Source organism: Pseudoliparis swirei, chromosome 11 (genome assembly GCF_029220125.1).
Source record: "Pseudoliparis swirei isolate HS2019 ecotype Mariana Trench chromosome 11, NWPU_hadal_v1, whole genome shotgun sequence".
Classification (NCBI taxonomy): Eukaryota; Metazoa; Chordata; class Actinopteri; order Perciformes; family Liparidae; genus Pseudoliparis; species Pseudoliparis swirei.
The window spans coordinates 19,429,881-19,449,079 of record NC_079398.1 but is presented as its reverse complement, the minus strand read 5'-3'; the positions used below and the strand labels follow the sequence as shown (position 1 = coordinate 19,449,079).

At 46.5% G+C, this 19,199-nt stretch overlaps 1 protein-coding gene across 1 annotated transcript in view; it reads left to right on the top strand.

The window, feature by feature from the left end:
- Positions 1 to 19,199, top strand: part of fndc3ba (fibronectin type III domain containing 3Ba) — a 90,483-nt gene that overhangs the window by 25,347 nt on the left and 45,937 nt on the right. Inside the window, exons 4-7 of the mRNA XM_056425683.1 lie at positions 12,192 to 12,268; positions 14,587 to 14,818; positions 14,908 to 15,079; positions 15,371 to 15,501. Of these exons, the coding sequence (XP_056281658.1) occupies positions 12,192 to 12,268; positions 14,587 to 14,818; positions 14,908 to 15,079; positions 15,371 to 15,501 (612 nt within the window). The remainder of the gene's footprint in view (positions 1 to 12,191; positions 12,269 to 14,586; positions 14,819 to 14,907; positions 15,080 to 15,370; positions 15,502 to 19,199) is intronic.

The window sequence follows — 19,199 nt, the reverse complement described above, 5'->3', positions numbered from 1 at the left end:
CTTTTTATGATGGGATGATGAGGGCCGGAGGGGAGTGAAGAGCAGGAAGCTGTGCCCTGCCAGGCAGGATGTGACATCACGAGGCAACGGGGTGGCGGCGCAGCACTTTGTGGGCTTCATTTGAGATTTTTTTCTTTTTTTGTACAAGATAATTGCGGCTCCGCTGGGTGACCTAAAGGTCGAGTAGAGACGGTGAAGGTGTTTGTCGGCAGGTGACCGGCTACTCAAAGGAACCTCCCGTGCCCAGAGGGGGGGGGGGGGGGCTCATTGTCTTTAAGAGGCCAGTGAAGCATCCAGGAGTGGAACTACTTTTCTCTTTATCAATGGGTCGTGGGAGGAAGACCGTCTCCTCAGAACAAGAATGTTCTGGTTTTAGAGTCCTTGACGTTTTTTCTATCCAGAGTTCGTAAAGTTGTAAAGTGTCAGAAACCCACCAGGGCAAAACTGCCCCTAAGAAATATAATTTTGCCCCCGATATCACGAGGCGAGGGGCAAAAGATGCCCCCCAGAATATCCTCTAATAATTTTATGAACTTGTCAACAAATCATAGCCTATGTGACCCGGTCCAGTTGCCGTATCATGTTTTGGATTTCTCCGTCTTATTATTGCCATTGTTATGATAATCGCTCATATACTGTAAGCCTGAATAAGTATATTTATTATTTTTTAACAAAGGTTAAATGTTATTTCATACGTTTCAAAAAGTGCCCCCAATTTCTTTTAAAATGCCCCTGGATTTCAGTCAGTGGGGGGAAAATTGCCCCCGATATAATATGTAAATTTACTACCCTGACATCGACGGTATATGAACTACGTGTCGAGAGACTTTTGTTTAGCCTAACGGGTAGTGTGTGTTCCTCCAGACTGAACTGTAACCCTTTAAATCATAAAGTCTGAACTCGGGTAAACACATTTATTGCGCCTACTAAAGTGTTATCTTATTATTTACATACTGTTATAAAGTACTAAACGGCATGTTAATATGTTCCCTCTTTATGTCAGTATGTCATGACATATGAGAATTATGGAGCAGATTACATAATGGATGGCCGAGTTATAACAACGTCCATTTTCCTGGCGAATGGTGTTTATTTGCAGGTCCGGCAAACGCACATAGTTTAATATTTTTTAAATCTTTCAAACTATTTTCACGATAAAGGTCTCAAGACCATACTGCGCAATTTTGGGATGAATCGGGTTTAAGCTTGAGGAGGAGTTAACTGTTTTACAACCCCTCAAAACGTGAAAAGGGCATATTTTGAGGGATTAATTTCAGCGCCCTCTAATGTTCAAATATTATGAAAAAAATAGGGAAGGTTCAAGGATGCCATATGGACGTAGGCTAGCAATTTGTTGAGGATAGGCCAAAATATTTGGAAGTTGTGTGACTTCAAATATCAGGCCACACCCCTTAAATGTTCATTTGTCCATATCCTCTGACGGCAATGAGATATCAACAAGATTTGCTCTGGTAATGATGACATAGAACCCATAATGGACCACAGAAATTTTCGTATGAATCAGACGATGTGTTGTGGAGAAAAGGGACAACAATATTTTTGTACAAAATTCAAAATGGCGGAAAATCTAAGTAGGCGCATTTGATGGCCACCATTAACTTATTTGTAGAGCAGGTCCAAGTGGACATGTATGCCAAATTTCAAGTCAATCGGTCATTGTGGGCAAACACTGTGGGTTTGAACACTCTAGGGGGCGCTAGAGAGAGATTTCTTTATCAACTCAATATATAACTCAAAAATCATAATTTTTTCACCAGTCTGGATATGCATGCAACATGTCACTTGGTTGGGGTATGCGGTGTGCGGCCAGTCAACGTTTGTTTCGGACAAAGAATTATAATCGGACGAAAAACAATAGGTTCCTCTACGACGAAGTCGTCACGAGGACCCTAATAAAGTAGTTCCTACGGACTTTATTAATATGGATAAGAACTTTTTTTTAAAGAAAAAAAAATGAAAGTCAGTAATAAACTGAATTGATGATATTAACAACTATCCAACGTGTCTGTAAATGCAGAATGCATGCACCATAAAGTCATTCTCCACTGCGGCATCATGGGAAATGTAGTCCTATGTTCAGCTGCAGTCCGGTTAACCCGCGCCGGTTTTTTTCTTCGTACTTTTTCCGACAAACAATGTTTACGGTGCACCTCAGTGATGTGGTCTCTGCACCAGCTGTGTGCACGTGCGTGTGTGTGTGTGTGCGTGTGTCATCTGGACCCAGTGTGAATCATCACACTCATGGTCTGTTTTGTGTTTCACCCCCACAGATGTGTGTGTTGTTTGTAGTCTCGCTCTCTCTCTCTCTCTCTCTCTCTTTCTGTTATTTCAGTCATTAAGGACAATGGCCCCTTCTCCTTAATTCTTATTAATTCATTTTTATCAAATTGCTGATGTGGATGGACCCAAATACAGATATACTTTGTTTTATTGTATTATTTCCTTATTCTTCAAGTAGTGAAAACTATATCAGCATCATTTCCAAACAGATGGAGCAGCGATTGTAATTTTTAATACAAAAGTGTCTAGAGCGCTAAAAGGTGACGACGCATTGGGAGGCTTCATCACAATCTGAGATTGTGACCTAACGCGTGCGTAAGTGGGAACTAATGGATTCATGCAGATGTGAGTCACGCACATTTAGCCGGCGATTAGTCGCTGACGTAGGGGAGGAAGTGGGAGGAGCTACGCGAGAGGGGATCGAGGAACTGGCGAAGGGAGCGTCTCCTTTCCCCGCTTCGGTGTTGGTGTCTGTTTGTGGATGGACGAAGCTTATAATGCTCTCTCTCTCTCGTTCTTTCTTTCTCTCTTTCTCTCTTTCTCTCTCTTTTCCTCACTCTGGCCCCCCCCCCCCCTTTTTGTTAGATAAGTCTCCTCAGCTCGTGTTTACGTGGTCACACGGCCCCGAACAAGTTGCAGGAGAAGACACGAATACTTGTGTATGTTGTGTGTGTGTGTGTGTGCGTGCTTCACTTCAAACCCGCGTCTTGGACACGTGTGACCACCAAACACGATAAATGCCCGTCCGAGTGGATGTTAGTGTCTTTCTGTTGGTGTGTATAAATATATATATTCAAATGTTTTATTTAGTTTAAGAAGCATGAGTTTGGCCCTCATGGCCACATGTTAAAACTGTGTGTGTGTGTGTGTGTGTGTTTTATTGTTATGTCCCATTGCATTTGGGAAAGTGGTCACTATGGGAACGGACTCTCACTCCAGGTGGCTTGTTGTGGAATGTGGTCCCTCTGGGCAGTGTGTGTGTGTGTGTGTGTGTGTGTGTGTGTGTGTGTGTGTGTGTGTGTGTGTGTGTGTGTGTGTGTGTGTGTGTGTGTGTGTGTGTGTGTGTGTGTGTGTGTGTGTGTGTGTGTGTGTGTGTGTGTGTGTGTGTGGAGGGGGGGGGGGGGCATACCTGTCTTGTTCCAGTGTTTTCCACTCAAATGTACTTTGAAAGAATCAAAAGGACCAGAAGGGATTGGTTTGGTTCATTTGGCACAGAGTAGTTTGACTCCGGTGTGTGTGTGTAAGTGTGTGCCTCTTCCTTTCTCTCTCTCACACACACACACACAAACAGAGAGAAAGAGAGTTGATTGTCGTTGCCCTGCCCAGCACTCGCTTATAAACTCAATGCCCTGGTGCACAGAAGGGCAGCGAGGAGGGAGGGAGGGAGGGAGGGAGGGAGGGAGGGACAGACGGAGTGGAAATGAAAAGATAGAATGAAGGAAGGTAAATAAAGGCACAAGAGAGACAGAAAGACGGTGGAAAAAAAGAGAGGAGGAGAGTGAGATCAGACGCTGCGTGTCTGGACGTGTCTGCTGCCATGCATTCCGGGCGAGGCCACTTCCTCTCCGCGATGACCCCGGCCACCCCTCCGCCGCCGACTTGGTCCGGTCTGCCAGCTCCGGAGACGGCCGGGACCGGCCCACCGAGGGGCAGTGCGGGGTTCGGCGGGGGGGAGAGGAGAGTGGGCAAAACACAGGAGGAAACTGTCTGTCTTCATATGCAAGACTGTGTGTGTGTTTGTGTGTGTGTGTGTGTGAACGTGTGTGTGAGAACAGCAGCTGTGTAGAATGGGGAGCTTGCAGAACTTTCCAGAGAAAGAATGAAAGAAAGAAAGAAAGAAAGAGCTTTTCCAGGGAAAGCTTTTCCTTGAAGCTCAGGGTACAGCTGGAGCGCTTCTACCCTCCCTCCTCCCTCGTTCCCTCCTCCTTTTCTCCCTCTTTCCAGCCTCCTTCACTTCCCCCCTTCTGCTTCCCCGTGTCTCCTTCTTCTCTCTTGCGAGTCTTATTTCTGTCGTACTTTCATAACTCCAAACTTTTTTTTCCAGTGATTCGCATGCCATGTTTTTCTTTCTCTCCGAGGGCCCTGTGGAGGAGAAAAAAAGAATGTGGAGTCCTCTCCACATGTTTTTTTCCGGATGCGATTCGCTCGTTGAAGGTTGAATCTGTGGACGGCATGGGGTCGCCGTGGTGACGGGAACACACGTCCTCAGGCCTCCTGCACAGCTGCGTTAAAATACACATGTGATTGTTTGCATCGTGTGTGTGTTTAGATTTCACAGCGAAGCCCCTCTCTTTTTTTGTTTTTTTGCTCTGATCTGATTGGTTGTTGGGGGGGTTGTGTCGGTCAATGGGAGGAAGGCCCAACCACGGAGAGCGAGGAGTAATCGGAGGGATTTGAAGAGAGAAACCCCGTTTGACATAAAGGAGAATTTTTGACTTAAATGCTTATCTGTGCTCGTCTCTTTTGCTTTTCTGATCGCTCTGGAATACAGAGTTGGGGGGGGGGTGGGGGGGGTCGGGGAAGTCCCTGCTAATCCTGGACTTCCATTCTTCTTTCTTTCCACTGACGTTCACACGGATTCTCTCATTCCCCCACAAAACTCAGATCTGTCCGGGTTGTGACTCATCCACCAGAAATGCCCCACATTAACATGAGGAGAGATAGCAGTAGGAGAGTGTAAGTGTGTGTCTGTGTGTGTGTGTGTGTGGGGGGGGGGGGGGACAAAATGTTGTTCGTTTTGTGGGTCAATATTTGATAAATGAACGATTGCGTGTTCAGGATTGAATGGATGAGAGAAGGAAACAACGGTGAGACTCTGTTTACACGCCAACAGCTGTTGCACTTCTTCTTCTTCATCTTCATCTTCTTCTTCTCTCACTCACTCTCTCCTCGGAGGCATGTCAGGCCGATTAGGTAATGGGTACAATGAGTCATCCGTGTCTGGATTGCGTGCGCGTGTGCGTGCATGTTGGGAGTCTGCGCGTGTCCCACATGAATGAGTGCATGAATTGCAGAAGTGATAAGGAAAGTATGTCTGCGTGTGCGTTGCCTAGCTACCGATCCCAAAACATGTGTATCCGCGGGCCCGAGAATAGCCGCCTGTGAAAATACGGGATGAGATCTAACGTGGAGATTTAAAAAAGTGTTCTAGCCCTTGAGCCTCCATGACTGAGTCCTGTTAAGTATTTAAATGTCACTGCGTTCCACAGCCAAGTGTGTGTGTGTGTGTGTGTGTGTGTGTGTGTGTGTCTCCGTGTCAGCGTGACATTTTAAAACGTTCATGCACTAACGCCCAGGTGTTAATACGGGAGCTCGTCTGCATATTTTAAATGTTTGTCTGAGTGTATTTGGTCCATGTAAATTTGAGTCACAATGTGTTTGTATAGCTTTAAAGGTGTGTGTGTGTGTGTGTGTGTGTGTGTGTGTGTGTGTGTGTGTGTGTGTGTGTGTGTGTGTGTGTGTGTGTGTGTGTGTGTGTGTGTGTGTGTGTGTGTGTGTGTGTGTGTGTGTGTGTGTGTGTGTGTGTGTGTGTGTGGCTTTGAAGGTATGTGTGCGTGTGTGTGGGTGTTGAGATCCTGAGAACAAAGCATGGCCGGGCTCGCTGTCCCTCCAGACGTTACGTTGCTCTGGAGCAGAAGTAGGTCGGCCGACCCCTGCTTTGGGGGGGGGGGGGGTATGCGCTGGCACCCAAGGGCTACGAGCTGAACACTAAACAGATCGAGACGTGTGTGTGTGTGTGTGTGTGTGTGGTGTGGTGTGTGTGCTTCAGGACCCTTCGTGAAAGCCATCAGGACAAGATGTGGATCTACGTCATATTCTTACAATTTTTATATTAATCATTTTAAATGTAAATCTTAAGAGCTGTGATCAGGTGGTCATATGGTCATGTGGTCAGGTGGTCAGGTGGTCATGTGGTCAGGTGGTCATGTGGTCAGGTGGTCATATGGTCAGGTGGTCATGTGGTCAGGTGGTCATATGGTCAGGTGGTCATGTGGTCAGGTGGTCATATGGTCAGGTGGTCAGGTGGTCATGTGGTCAGGTGGTCATGTGGTCAGGTGGTCATGTGGTCAGGTGGTCATGTGGTCAGGTGGTCAGGTGGTCATGTGGTCAGGTAGGGGAAGAACAATGACGAGACAAATATCTAAAAGAAAAGCCTCTTTAGAACATATGGATTCTTCAGTCCAACTTGGTGGTTGTTGTTGTTGTTGTTGTTGTTGTGTGTATTATTAAGTTTTCCCACCAGACAATAATGGGTGGTTTGCTTTTGGGGGAAACTCCATTTGGAATGAAATGAAATCCTCCTCAAAGAAAGAGGAGTGTTAGATGTATAATGACATGTTTTCCACGGCGGTGATAAACACCGAGAGCTCCGCTGTTGTCTCGGCTTGTTTTCCTTTCATAATAACAACAAATTAAACAACAACGGAGCTGATTGGGACGAACCTGGAGCACTAGTGTGTTACAGAAAGATCCTTTTTATTTATTTTTTAAAGTCGTAAATAATGCTTCAAAAGAGGCCGGCAGCGTCACGTGACTCGGAAAAATAAAAGCTCTTCGCAAGTGCTTAAAATATATTTTTGAAACATACCCACTGTGATTCATGGCGTCACCGAATGATGAGCCGACTTTAAACCGCCAACCAGGGTTTAAAGGGATTGATGGACAGAATTGTTTGGCATCAGACCCCCCCCCACCACATCTGCCATCAGACCCCCATCTGCCTTAGGACCCCCTCTCACATCAGACCCCTCTGCAACCTTCCTTATGATTGACGTTCCACATCAAACCCCTGTCCCCCCCCCCAGCGTGTGTACGTCACTCTTTGGAGTGTTGGTGTCGCCGCTGAGGGAAGGGCGGTGCAGGAAGTCCTGACTTCCTCCTCCATCACGGAGCCTCGCCATGCGCCCCCGGCAAAGATGTCCGCCGGACCTGCCTCTCCAGAGATGGACCAAAGGGATGGATGTGTGTGTGTATATATATATATATATATATATATATATACACTACCGTTCAAAAGTTTGGGGTCACTTAGAAATGTCTTTATTTTTCAAAGAAAAGCACTGTTTTTTCAATAAAGATAACATTAATCAGAAATACACACTATACATTGTTAATGTGGTAAATGACTATTCTAGGTGGAAACGTCTGGTTTCTAATGAAATATCTCCAGAGGTGTATAGAGGCCCATTTCCATCAACGATCACTCCAGTGTTCTAATGGTACATTGTGTTTGCTAATCGCCTTAGAAGACTAATATCTGATTAGAAAACCCGTGCAATTATGTTAGCACAGCTGAAAACAGTTATGCTGGTGATATAAGCTATACAACTGGCCTTCCTTTGAGCTTGAAGTTTGAAGAACAAAATTAATACTTCAAATGTTAATCATTATTTCTAACCTTGTCAATGTCTTGACTATATTTTCTATTCAATTTTCAATTCATTTGATAAATAAAAGTGAGTTTTCATGGAAGACACAACATTTTCCGGATGACCCCAAACTTTTGAACAGTAGTGGATATACAATACACTCTGCTATTTTAAAGTTGTCTACCACATTTCCTGCAGTAGTATATCCACTCCCCCCCCCTCCCCCTCCCCTTCTATCCCTCTTTCTCTCCCTTCCACTCATCATATTTTTCACGACACTTCCCATAATGCTCCACTGTTCTTTCCCAGAGCTTCTAAGAGCTGAGCGGTTGAATAAAAGGTTGAAGGGGATTTATATTGTTTTTATATATCTCAAATATGACATGTCGGTCATGTGAGCTGTGTGTGTGTGTGTGTGTGTGTGTGTGTGTGTGTGTGTGTCGGCCAGGCAGTAGAGGAAGCTGTCGTGGGAGTGTCTTGCTCTTGGAGCTCCAAGGACAGATAACATTACACTGCTGATGCTTACATAACTTCCAGGCAACGCCACGTCACAACTCACACACACACACACACACACACACACACACACACACACACACACACACACACACACACACACACGCACACACACACACACACAGAGAAAGGAATACAAACGCCAATCTAGATTGGACAGCTGCCTCCATGGGGCGCTGATAGGGTATACAAAGAGAGTGTGTGTGTGTGTGTCTCGCTGTGTGTGTCTCGCTCTGTGTGTATGTGTGTGTGTGGTGTTTAAAAGATAAAGTGAATATCTTTTTCTGTCTATGTAGTAACTCCACGTAGCTGTTTTTTTTATCTGCGTGTTTTTTACTCCAGTTGTTTTGTATGTAGGTCGGCTCACAAATGCCTCCTTTGGTCTGATACCAACAACACACACACACGCACACACACGCCTTCCCAGAGGGTCTGCGTTTCCTTTCAATGTGGCGACCACATGTGCGGCGCTGAAATGGAGAGAGAGAGAGGGTTTCACCTCCTTTCAGACCCCGTTGCTGCCTCAGCACCATGGAAAGATCTTCAGTGTTCACATGTCCACGCCACTGATGGATGTGTGCATTCGTTATTGCAGATGTTGCTAATTGTGTGTGTGTGTGTGTGTGTGTGTGTGTCCAGGGCACTCTCTGTGCTTGGCCTGTGTGTTTGTGTGTTGTGCTTTGGGGGCCCAGTCGCAGCTGCCTTTGACAGCTGCATCATGGGAAACATCTGATGAAATGTTGCATCACCTCCTCCGTCTGTGGATGTATGTCCAGGCAGCTGGACAACATCATGTGGAGTGTGTCAGTATATCGACTGTGTGTGTGTGTGTGTGTGTGTGTGTGTGTGTGGGCATCAAACAGGATGTTTACCATGGACGTGTGTATATTTCTAATGTAATTCTTCAGCTGGGACTTTTATGCCTCCACACTGGCGACAGCTATTTTGGGGTTTTCCCAACGGACTTCGTTTTCATATTTGGCTCAAGGGTCCTCGTTAGAGCTGCCCTCCTCACTGCTCGACTAAAACTGTTGTTTTCTTCCCACATTTTTTTATATCTTTCATCGATTAGTACATTTTCCCCTCCGTCCCGAATGACTTGTTTCCAAGAAACGTATCTCCGCTAAACACGAGATGTAAAGCTGTGTGTGTGTGTGTGTGTTGGAGAAACTCAGTTTTAAGGATCCGTTTTTTTTATTTTTTTTTAAACGTCAGAATTGTACGAACGATATCTGACCGAGAGGTTTGTTCGGTCGAGGACGGGGTCGGGCCGAAGGTCACGTGACCTCAGATAAAATATGTTTACTTTGTTTTTTGTCCACGACTCAAGAATTCAAGAATTCACACGTCCGACTTCTCGCACATATGAACGGAAACTTCCCGGAGACCTTCGACCCCGAGGTGGTAATTCCAGTTTGCCGCACGTCGTTGGAATTTCGTTCCGTCACTCGCCGCTAATTTAATTTGTTGGTCTCGTGCCAACGGGGTTTCCCCCAGCCGACACCTCCCCCGGTGTGACCGTGTTGTTGTTGTTCTGTGTCTCTTTGTTGCAGTAATCGGTCGACATTCCTGTGGTCCGACGTCGTCACCGACTCCCAAAGTTAATTTAAAAACCACGTTTTGTCGTATATTTTAGGGTGTGTCTGTACGGTGTGATTATAATTTTAACATTGTTAATCTAACGCACCATAAACAATGTTAAAATGAGCAAATGAACATTTATAAGTGAGCGGAAAAGTTAAGTTCATAATAGGTCGTGATGGCGTGTAATGTCTTCAGTGTAAAGGTGCGTTCACACCAAAAGCGAAACTATTTTCACAAGCTGTACGTTGACTTTTCATGGGATTTGGTCGCGCGAAAAAATAGTTTCGCTTTTGGTTTGAACACACCGTAAGTTCTTAGAGCACGGTGTTATTGTTTAAATCGATTTAATATATTCATCTGATATCTTTTATACTCTTATATAATGAAGCTTTTACAATTGTGTAAAAAATGTGTCAAACGAAACCTTCAATGAACAGTTTGTGGAGACGAGCTCCAGGAGACAGGAGGCATCATGGGATACGTGGTCCTCACGGTAATTATAAGAAACCCTGTGACACCAAGTTTATTAAAAAAAGGTGGATATCGTGAAAACAAGTGCCCACCCCCCTTGTGACGTCATCAACTGTGACGTCATCCCTCGTGCAGGATATGACCTCATAACTGATCCCTGACCCGACCTCCCCGGCAGTCGGAAGCGGAAGAAGGGACAGATGGAAAGATGCAAGGGGTGTGTGTGTGTGTGTGTGTGTGTGGGGAGGGGGGGGGGGTAGCTGAGGTGTCTGGCGTTCCAGCAGGATTAGGTGGAGGAAGTCGTGACTGTTTGAGCCCCCAGACCAGAGAGCGACGTCACCCCCAGTGAGCACCGCGGACTCACTCACTTCTTTTCGTTTAATGTGGAACAATAACGACCACATGAGTGCACACGTTCGTCTGCTTGATTATCCTGAGCTTTTAACAGTGTGTGTGTGTGTGTGTGTGTGTGAAGGGTAGCAGGACAAAGAGTGTCCTGTATTCTGGGGAGGAGTTGAGGGCGGTAGTCAGGCCTGTTGGGTCCAGTCCTGGGGGCCAGGGATGGGAATATGTGTGAGTGTTAGCGTGTGTGTGTGAGAGCAGAGGAATGCTGCTGTTTGCTGAGTGAAGAGCATAGAGGCAGCAGAGACTGTCCAAACACACGTCTGTTTGTCAAGAGTGTGTGTGTGTCTGAGAGAGGGTGACAGACTCACCGGGAGAGTGTGTGTTTGGGACGGTGTGTGAGCAGTGATGGAAAGCGGTTGAGAGCAGCTGTGTGTGTGTGTGTGTGTGTGTGTGTTCTCCCCCCATGCTGTGACCTTCAACTCAATGGGGACTTTCATAGTCTCCTTGGTAGGGGAGCAGACAGGACTGAAAGAGGTCTGTCTCTTCGTACCTGTGACCTACTCAGGACACACACACACACACACACACACACACAACCGCCCACATATGCAAACCACTCCACACTGCAGACTTTGCACAGGTTGTGTGTGTGTGTGTGTGCCGTTTGTTTGGCTGGTGAGAGGTCAGGTGGGTGGGAGAGGGGGGGTGAAGGGAGGATTTAAAGAGGGTGATGTAAAGGGGGGGAGTGACTTAGCGAATTAAGTGAGGGTGAGGAAGGAAAGGATGAAGTGAGTAGTATTTGTATTGAAAGGAGGGAGCAAAGGATGTGAGTAATACGTGAAGGGAGGGGAAGTGGGAAGATCACGCAGGAGGGATTCCTGAAAATGGGCATAAAGGAAGGAAGGAAGGAAGGAAGGAAAGGCGAGCAGAAAGATGGAGTGAGTGAGTAAGAGCAGTAGAGCGAAGGATAGAAGAAGTGACACACAAGAAGGAAGGAATATATGGAAGGGAAGAGAGAAATGAGAGAAAAGCAAGGGATGAAAACCAATTAGTCTTAATTATAAAACGGAAAATGGCTAATTGTCTTGCTTATAGTCTGTGTGTGTATGTATCTGTGTGTGTGTGTGTGTGTGTGTGTGTGTCTGTATGTATCTGTGTGTGTGTGTCTGTGTGTCTGTATGTATCTGTGTGTGTGATTTATTTTGAGGCCAGTTCTGCCTCCAGCTGTCCTAACGGGGTCCCAATGACATTGCCAGCCACAGACCTCCGAGAGAAAGAGAGAGAGAGGGAGGGAGGGACAGTGGGAGGGAGGAAGGAAGGAAGAGAGAGAGGGAGGGATGGAGGAAAGTCAACATCATTTTCAATCTGCTAATTCTATCAGATTTCCTTGCTTCTCCTTTGTAGATGTACATGCTGTCAAATAAGAGGCTGCCGCTTACATTTGATTTATTGTCATAAGGGACATGTTATACGAGTGTGTGTGTGTCTGTGTGTGTGTGAGTGTCTGTGTGTCTGTGTGTGTGTCTGTGTGTGTGTGTGTGTGTGACCAATGTAAAGGAGAGTTTCCTTTGAGCTACTTGGTAAAATGAATCCTCTCCCTTGCAGGTCCCGCTGAGGTTCCCATGATGTCCCCAAATGGGTCGATTCCCCCCATCCACGTCCCCCCGGGGTACATCTCACAGGTCAGTGTGTGTCTGAAGATCTGTATCATATATTATATACTATGTAGTTGTGCTTTCATTTTATTTATTTTTTTGTGCGACTGCAATTAATTTTTCATTAATCGTGTAATGTAAAAAACCCTTTATTTAACATCTTTCAGGTTAAATAAATTTTTTATTTATTTATTTTCCTCAAATGAAGGAATGTGTAATCACAATTCTGTATTTGCGGCGAGGCGATTTTGTTATTCGTGGCAGAAAGGAGGCGACAGTCAACAAAATACACGTTGTCCACGAAATATGTTTAAAAAAAACTATGAATCACTAAAGCCACAGGAGGTCCTGAGAATACGGTCAGACACAAGCACAACAGATGTGAGTCAGATGGGTCCGACAGGATGCACACACACACACACACACACTGCCGTTCACATAATAACTTGTCGAGAATGGAAATGGTTGCATACAAATATGATTGCGCAACTTGACGATTTGACGCAAATACAAAGGACAGATTTGTTTCTTTTCTTTTTTTTTACAAACAACTTATTCAATAGTGGATTTTGTTGATTTGATTGAAGTCGTTCCAAAGAGCACCAGACGGCACCGGGCATCTCTCCCAAGGACGCCTCCTCCACCAACACGGCACCGGGCAGGAATGTGCTAAATATTTTGGTGGGGGGGGGGGGGGGGTGTTCTGACTCTCTTATGTGTGCGTGCGTGTGTGTGTGTGCGCGTACTTTATCAGATGTCCTCACAACACCAGCAAGAGGAGATTCTATCGCTGGGCTTTTCACATTCACAAGCTTGACATTTATGATTGGGGCAAACCCAACGTTTGGCCTATGGGTGGTTACCGAGGGGTTAAAGGTCATCCTATCAATGAGAATCAATCCCCCCCCTCCCCCCTCACTAGTATAGTGTTACAAATTCAATTCAATTCAATTCAGTTTATTTGTATAGCCCAATTTCACAAATTACAAATTTGTCTCGGAGTGCTTTACAATCTGTACACATAGACATCCCTGCCCCAAAACCTCACAAATGCATCCTTGGCCTGTGTGTGTGGTGGGATTGTGTTCCTATGCCGATGGAAGTCAGGTCATTGGCTCACCGTGTGTGTGTGTTAGTGGTGGTGTGTGTGTGTGGGGGGGGCGCCAAGTGAGAGCGGGAAACACTGTCTCGCTCTTACATAAGCTGGACAGATAGGGGAGACAGGCACTGGGTGGGTTGGCTTTATTTTGTGGAGTACGGGTTGGAGGGAGGAATGGATGGGGAAATGGATTTTACGTGTGTGTGTGAGTTTGTTTCCTTAGTGATTTGTGCTAATGGCTGCATTGTGCTGTGTGTGTGCACATGTGTGTCCATATTTGTTTGTGTGTGTGTATGTGTGTGTGTCTCTGTGTCTGTGTGTGTCTCTGTGTCTGTGTGTGTGTGTTTGTGTGTTTGTGTGTGTGTGTGTGTGCCAATAAATGTGACGTAGGTTTACATGTCGGATCCACATGTACTAATTCATGGACTTTGCCCTTGTTTTTCCGGTAAACAACCTGTTTTTCTCTTCTGCAGCGGAGGGGGGGAAGGGGGGGGGGCTCCTCTTTCTTCTCCTCCTCCTCCTCCTCTTCCTGTTCTCCCCCTCTCTCAGTTTTTCTCACTCGGATTAGTTCTGTAACCTTCTTCCTCCCCTCCTGACCCCCTTTAATACTCTTCTTTCTTTCTGTCCGTTGTATTCTGGCACTGTGTGTGTGTGTGTGTGTGTGTGTTTGGAGGGGTTTTGGGGGGGGGGGGGGGTAATTTGGTGTGTGTGTTGTTGTTGTTAGGGACCAGCAGATGACTTCCCCTCTCTGCGGGGAGTGTGTGTTTGCTCTCTGCTTGGAATGCAGGCCTGTGGAAGTGTCTGAATCGTTGGAATGTGTGTGTGTGTCTGTGTGTGAGTGTGTGTGTGTGTCCCGGTCCATGAATGTGAAAGTGAATGCATGTTTGGAACCTATGTTAATTAGAGAACTTGTTGTCATTGAAATCTGCAGAGCATCTGATCACAACCTGGCGGCACTTGTTTTTACCACTTAAAGGGCCAGCGCGTCCTTTTCAGCACAATCGCTCACTTGTTCACTAAACCCTGCGATTCACTTCTTCATGAGATGCTCCGCCCGTTCAAACAGGCGGAGCAGCTGCTCCGACGCAAGTGATTGACAGCATCATTTCGGAAGAGCAGGTGCATTAGGGCCTCGGGAACCTTTAATATAGCTTCAACAAATAGCTAGAAAGAATATTAAAGTGTATTTTGTATCCAGCTTTCACTCACTTGTCCTTCTTTTCTTCTTCTTCTCTTCCTCCCACAGGTGCTAGAGGATAACACGGGGGTCCGCCGGGTGGTGGTGACGCCCCAGTCTCCGGAGTGCTACCCGCCCTCCTACTCTCCGGCCCTCTCCCCCACACACCACCTTCCCCCTTACATGGCTCACCCTCACTTCATCCCCAACTCTCACTCTTTCTACCCCCCCGTCAGCCCCGGGGAGCTGCCCCCCCACCAGTACTACCAGCACCACCTGCCCCCCATGTACGGGGATCCAGGTACTGACCCCCAAAAAACTAATTGGAGGAATTTATGTGGAATAAAAATCTGAATTATGAATTTAAAATAATCTCCTCTACTCCTTCAGAAATCATCCCAGTTTACGGGATGTCTAACTACATCGGCAGAGAGGAGACGTACAGTAAGCCACAGCCCAAAAAGATAAAGGAACAGAGGCAGCTCGAGCGACAGAACCGGCTTAACTCCCCCCCCTCCACGCTCTACAAGGGCAGCCTGGGGCCGGCACACAACGGATACAGGTGACCTTGATTTGACACCTTAATTGATTGAATTAATTGATCAATAACTCACTTATTAGCTCTGATTAGACCATTACGTGTTAACAATTTAGTTTAATACTATGGAGTCAAAAGTGTTACTGGTCCCAAACATGGATGATACATATTTATGCGTTTTTATATATATATATTTATGTATATTTATATATATGTTTGAATATATATATATATATAATTATATATATTTATGTATATATATATATGTGTATATATATTGATTAATTAAATGCTGTGACTCTATTTGCGATGCAGCAACAAATCACACGCCCCATCGCTCGGGTCAGTGGGGTCGGGGGGCGGACTCTGCAGTCCGGGAGGCAAGAAGCCGGAAAGACGACTCCGCAGCAGTCCACGAAACAGTGAACCAGAGACACACACACAAGGTAGGACACACACACACACACACACCCCTCCCTCCTTCTGCATTCAGGATGAAACAGATGAAACACACCTTTCGTTCCTCTCTTTCTCCTTCTTTTTCCCCCCCCCCACACACACAAAATAAATGAATGGATGTATGCAGCCTCATTGAGGTGAAGGGAGAAGTGGGTGAAGGGGGTGAAGGGGGGGGGGGGCAGGTATAAGAGGTTGTCTGGGTAACCACATAGCTGTACCCGTCCCTGAGCGCTATCGTTTTACCCGCTACAATACCGGCCTTGTTGGTGAGGGCTCCGCCACGGGGTGGATGTGGGGGGGGGGGGGGGGAGCCACATACCTGCAGAGTCCTGCTCGAGATGAAGGGAACCTTTTGAGCGCCGAGAAACACACACACACACACACATATTGTGGTACTGTTCCTCTTTAATGACATGTCTTTTAACACCTCAGATGAATGTCTGAGTTATTGAAAAGAGCAGAAGATCTCATTTACGCACACACACACACACACACAATATCTTTAGTCTCTCACGGCATGGTGTCAGATCAGAGGGATATAACATATCACAATGCATGACAACTCGATGGTCATATAAAAAAAAGGCTCAACATTCGGGACCATAATCATGCTGCAGTGTCTTTTTTTGTGCGTCTTTAGTTTATCGTTGTTTGGACTTTGGAGATTATAAAAAGTTTATGAATATTAAAAAAACATAATGGAAAGGTGTCGGTTTGCAGGTGATTTGAAACGTAAGTCTCTGAGATGTCTGCGTCTTTGTGTCCGCTCACGACTCTTCTCATAAAAAAAAGTCCTCGTGATATATGACGTCGGTTGTCATGGCAACATTTCTTTCCATTGACATCTATTCACGGAAACTTAGACCACGAGTTGATTTAATGAAGTCATTATGCAATCGGTTGTCAGTTGAATCAATTAATAAATCCTCGGAAGAAGAAAATAATCCATTAATATCATTCTCTGTATTTTCTTTGCTACATAATACTTTTCCATTTAATTTTTCATCATTGGAAAAATGTGTTTGTAAAAAAACAATTAATTTATAATGAAAATAATTATTGGATGCAGCGCCTCAAGGTTCAAAGTTCACCTCAAGGGAAACGAGGATGCAACATCATTCTAGAAATAATTGCATTGAGGTGGAGGCCGAATAATTCAGCAAAAAGAAAGCAAAACATTGTTATTTATATTATTATTATTATTATTATTTTCATTATTATTTATGACTCAAGATTCAAGATTCAAGATTCAAGATGTTTTATTTGTCACATACACACACAGGGTGTGCAGTGAAATGAAAGTGGCAATGCTCAGCAGGAATGTGCAAGGGCAACAAGTACACACTATTTACAAATAAAAAACAACACAATATTTACAGTAAGTGTGTGTGTGTGTGTGTGTGTGTGTGTGTGTGTGCCTAAGAGGGGCAGTTGTGTGGGTCTATGTGGGGGTCCTGGTGAGGTCGGAGTTCACAATCCTGATGGCCTGAGGAAAGAAACTCCGTCTCAGTCTCTCTGTTCTTGCAGCGTGACTACGGAGGCGCCTGCCTGACCGCAGCAGCTGAAACAGTCTGTTGTTGGGGTGGTGAGGATCCTTCATGATCCTGCCGGCTCTGGTTCTGCACCTCCTGGTGTACAAGTCCTGCAGGGTGGGAGTGTAGTTCCAATAGTGCGTTCAGCCGAACGCACTACTCTCTGCAGAGCCTTCCTGTCCTGAGCGGAGCAGTTGCCAAACCAGGCTGTGATGCTTCCTGTCAGGACGCCTCTACAGCTCCAGAGTAGAAGGACTGAAGGATCCTCTGGGAAACTTTAAATTTCCTCAGCTGCCTGAGGTGGTAGAGGCGCTGCCTTGCCTTTCTCACCAGAGTGTCTGTGTTTGTTGACCATGTCAGATCCTCGGTGATGTGGACTCCCAGGTATTTATACCCGCTCACCCTCTCCACAGTAGTCCTGTTAATCCCCAGTGGTGAGTACGTCCTCTGTTGTTGTACCTTCCTAAAGTCCACAATCAGCTCCTTAGTTTTGGTGACATTCATGATGAGGCTGTTGTCCTGGCACCAGAGTGACAGATCAGCAACTTCCTCCAGGTAGGCCTTCTCGTTGTCGTTGTCGAGATCAGGCCCACCACCACTGTGTCATCCGCAAACTTGATGATGGTATTGAGTTGAACCTGGCCACACAGTCATGTGTGTACAGGGAGTACAGTAGGGGCTGAGGACGCAACCCTGGGGGATCCTGTGTTCAGGGTGAGGGATTTGAGTGTGTCTGCCCACCCTGACCACCTGTGGCCTGGCGGTCAGGAAGTCCAGGATCCAAGCACACAGGGGTGTTCAGTCCCAGCTCAATCAGCTTGCCGCCAGTCTGGAGGGACTATGGTGTTGAAAGCTGAACTATAATCAATGAACAGTAGTCTCACATAGCCCCCTCTGGCTGTCCAGATGAGAGAGTGTGGTGTGCAGTACCTGGGAGACAGCATCATCCGTGGATCTGTTTGGGCGATAAGCAAACTGCAGCGGGTCCATGGAGGAAGGGAGGAAGGCGCAGATGTAGTCCTTTATCAGCCTCTCAGCATTTCATGACCACCGAGGTGAGGGCCACCGGTCGGTAGTCATTCATACATGCTGGAGAAGCATTCTTGGGCACAGGGACAATAGTGGATCTCTTGAAGCAGGCGGGGACCACGGACTCAGCCAGGAGAGGTTGAATATTGTGGTGAACACTGGAGCTAGCTGGTTAGCACAGGTCTTCAGTACTCGCCCAGATATGCCATCTGGACCTGCAGCTTTCCTGGTGTTCACCCTCAACAGAGCCCTCCTCACACTGTGCTCGGTCACAGAGAGTGTGTGTTCATCCCCAGCGGTACCACCTCGCGCCGCTTGGTGTTGTTGTTGGCGGCGGGCTAGCGCTGTTGTTGCTAGCCTCAAACCGTGCATAAAGAGAGTTCAGGTCGTCCGCACGGGATGCGTCGGCACTCACCTTTCGTCGGGGGCTGCTCTGGTAGTTTGTGATAGTCCGTAGCCCCTGCCATAGGCGCCTGGTGTCGCGCTGCTCCATCTGTGATTCCACTCTGTCTCGGTACCTTCTTTTGGCGTCCTTCACCGCCTCCTCAGTCCATAGACCGCTGCCTTGTACTCGTCCATGTTGCCGGATACAAGACCGGAGTTATAGGCAGCAATACGGGCGTTCACAGCTTCACGGATGGATCTATCAACCCACGGCTTTTGATTAGGAAAGACCCTAACTTTACCGTGGGGACGATGGTGTCGTTAAGCGTTGCTATGAGGCTCATTGCTACTTCGCAACTCGCTGACGTCACTGGAACTGGATTGGATCATGTCCCAGTCGACGACACGCAGAGCGTCCTGTAGCTCAGCCTCTGATTGGTCAGACCACCATTCGTGCCTCGTCACTACCGCTTCCGCGATCCTTTGTTTATACTCCGGAAGCAGAAAATGGCGGCATGGTCTGATTTCCTAACGGAGGGAGAGAGACAGCCTTGTAGCCTGTCTTGAATGGCGTATAGCAGTGGTCCAACGTTCTTTCCCCTCTGGTAGCACACGTAATGTGCTGGTGAAAGTTCGGCATGACTTTTTTTAGGTTTGCCTTGTTAAAGTCCCCAGCCACCACCACAGCCGCGTCGGGATACTTGTTCTGATGCCGACATAACACATCATGTAGGTCCGAT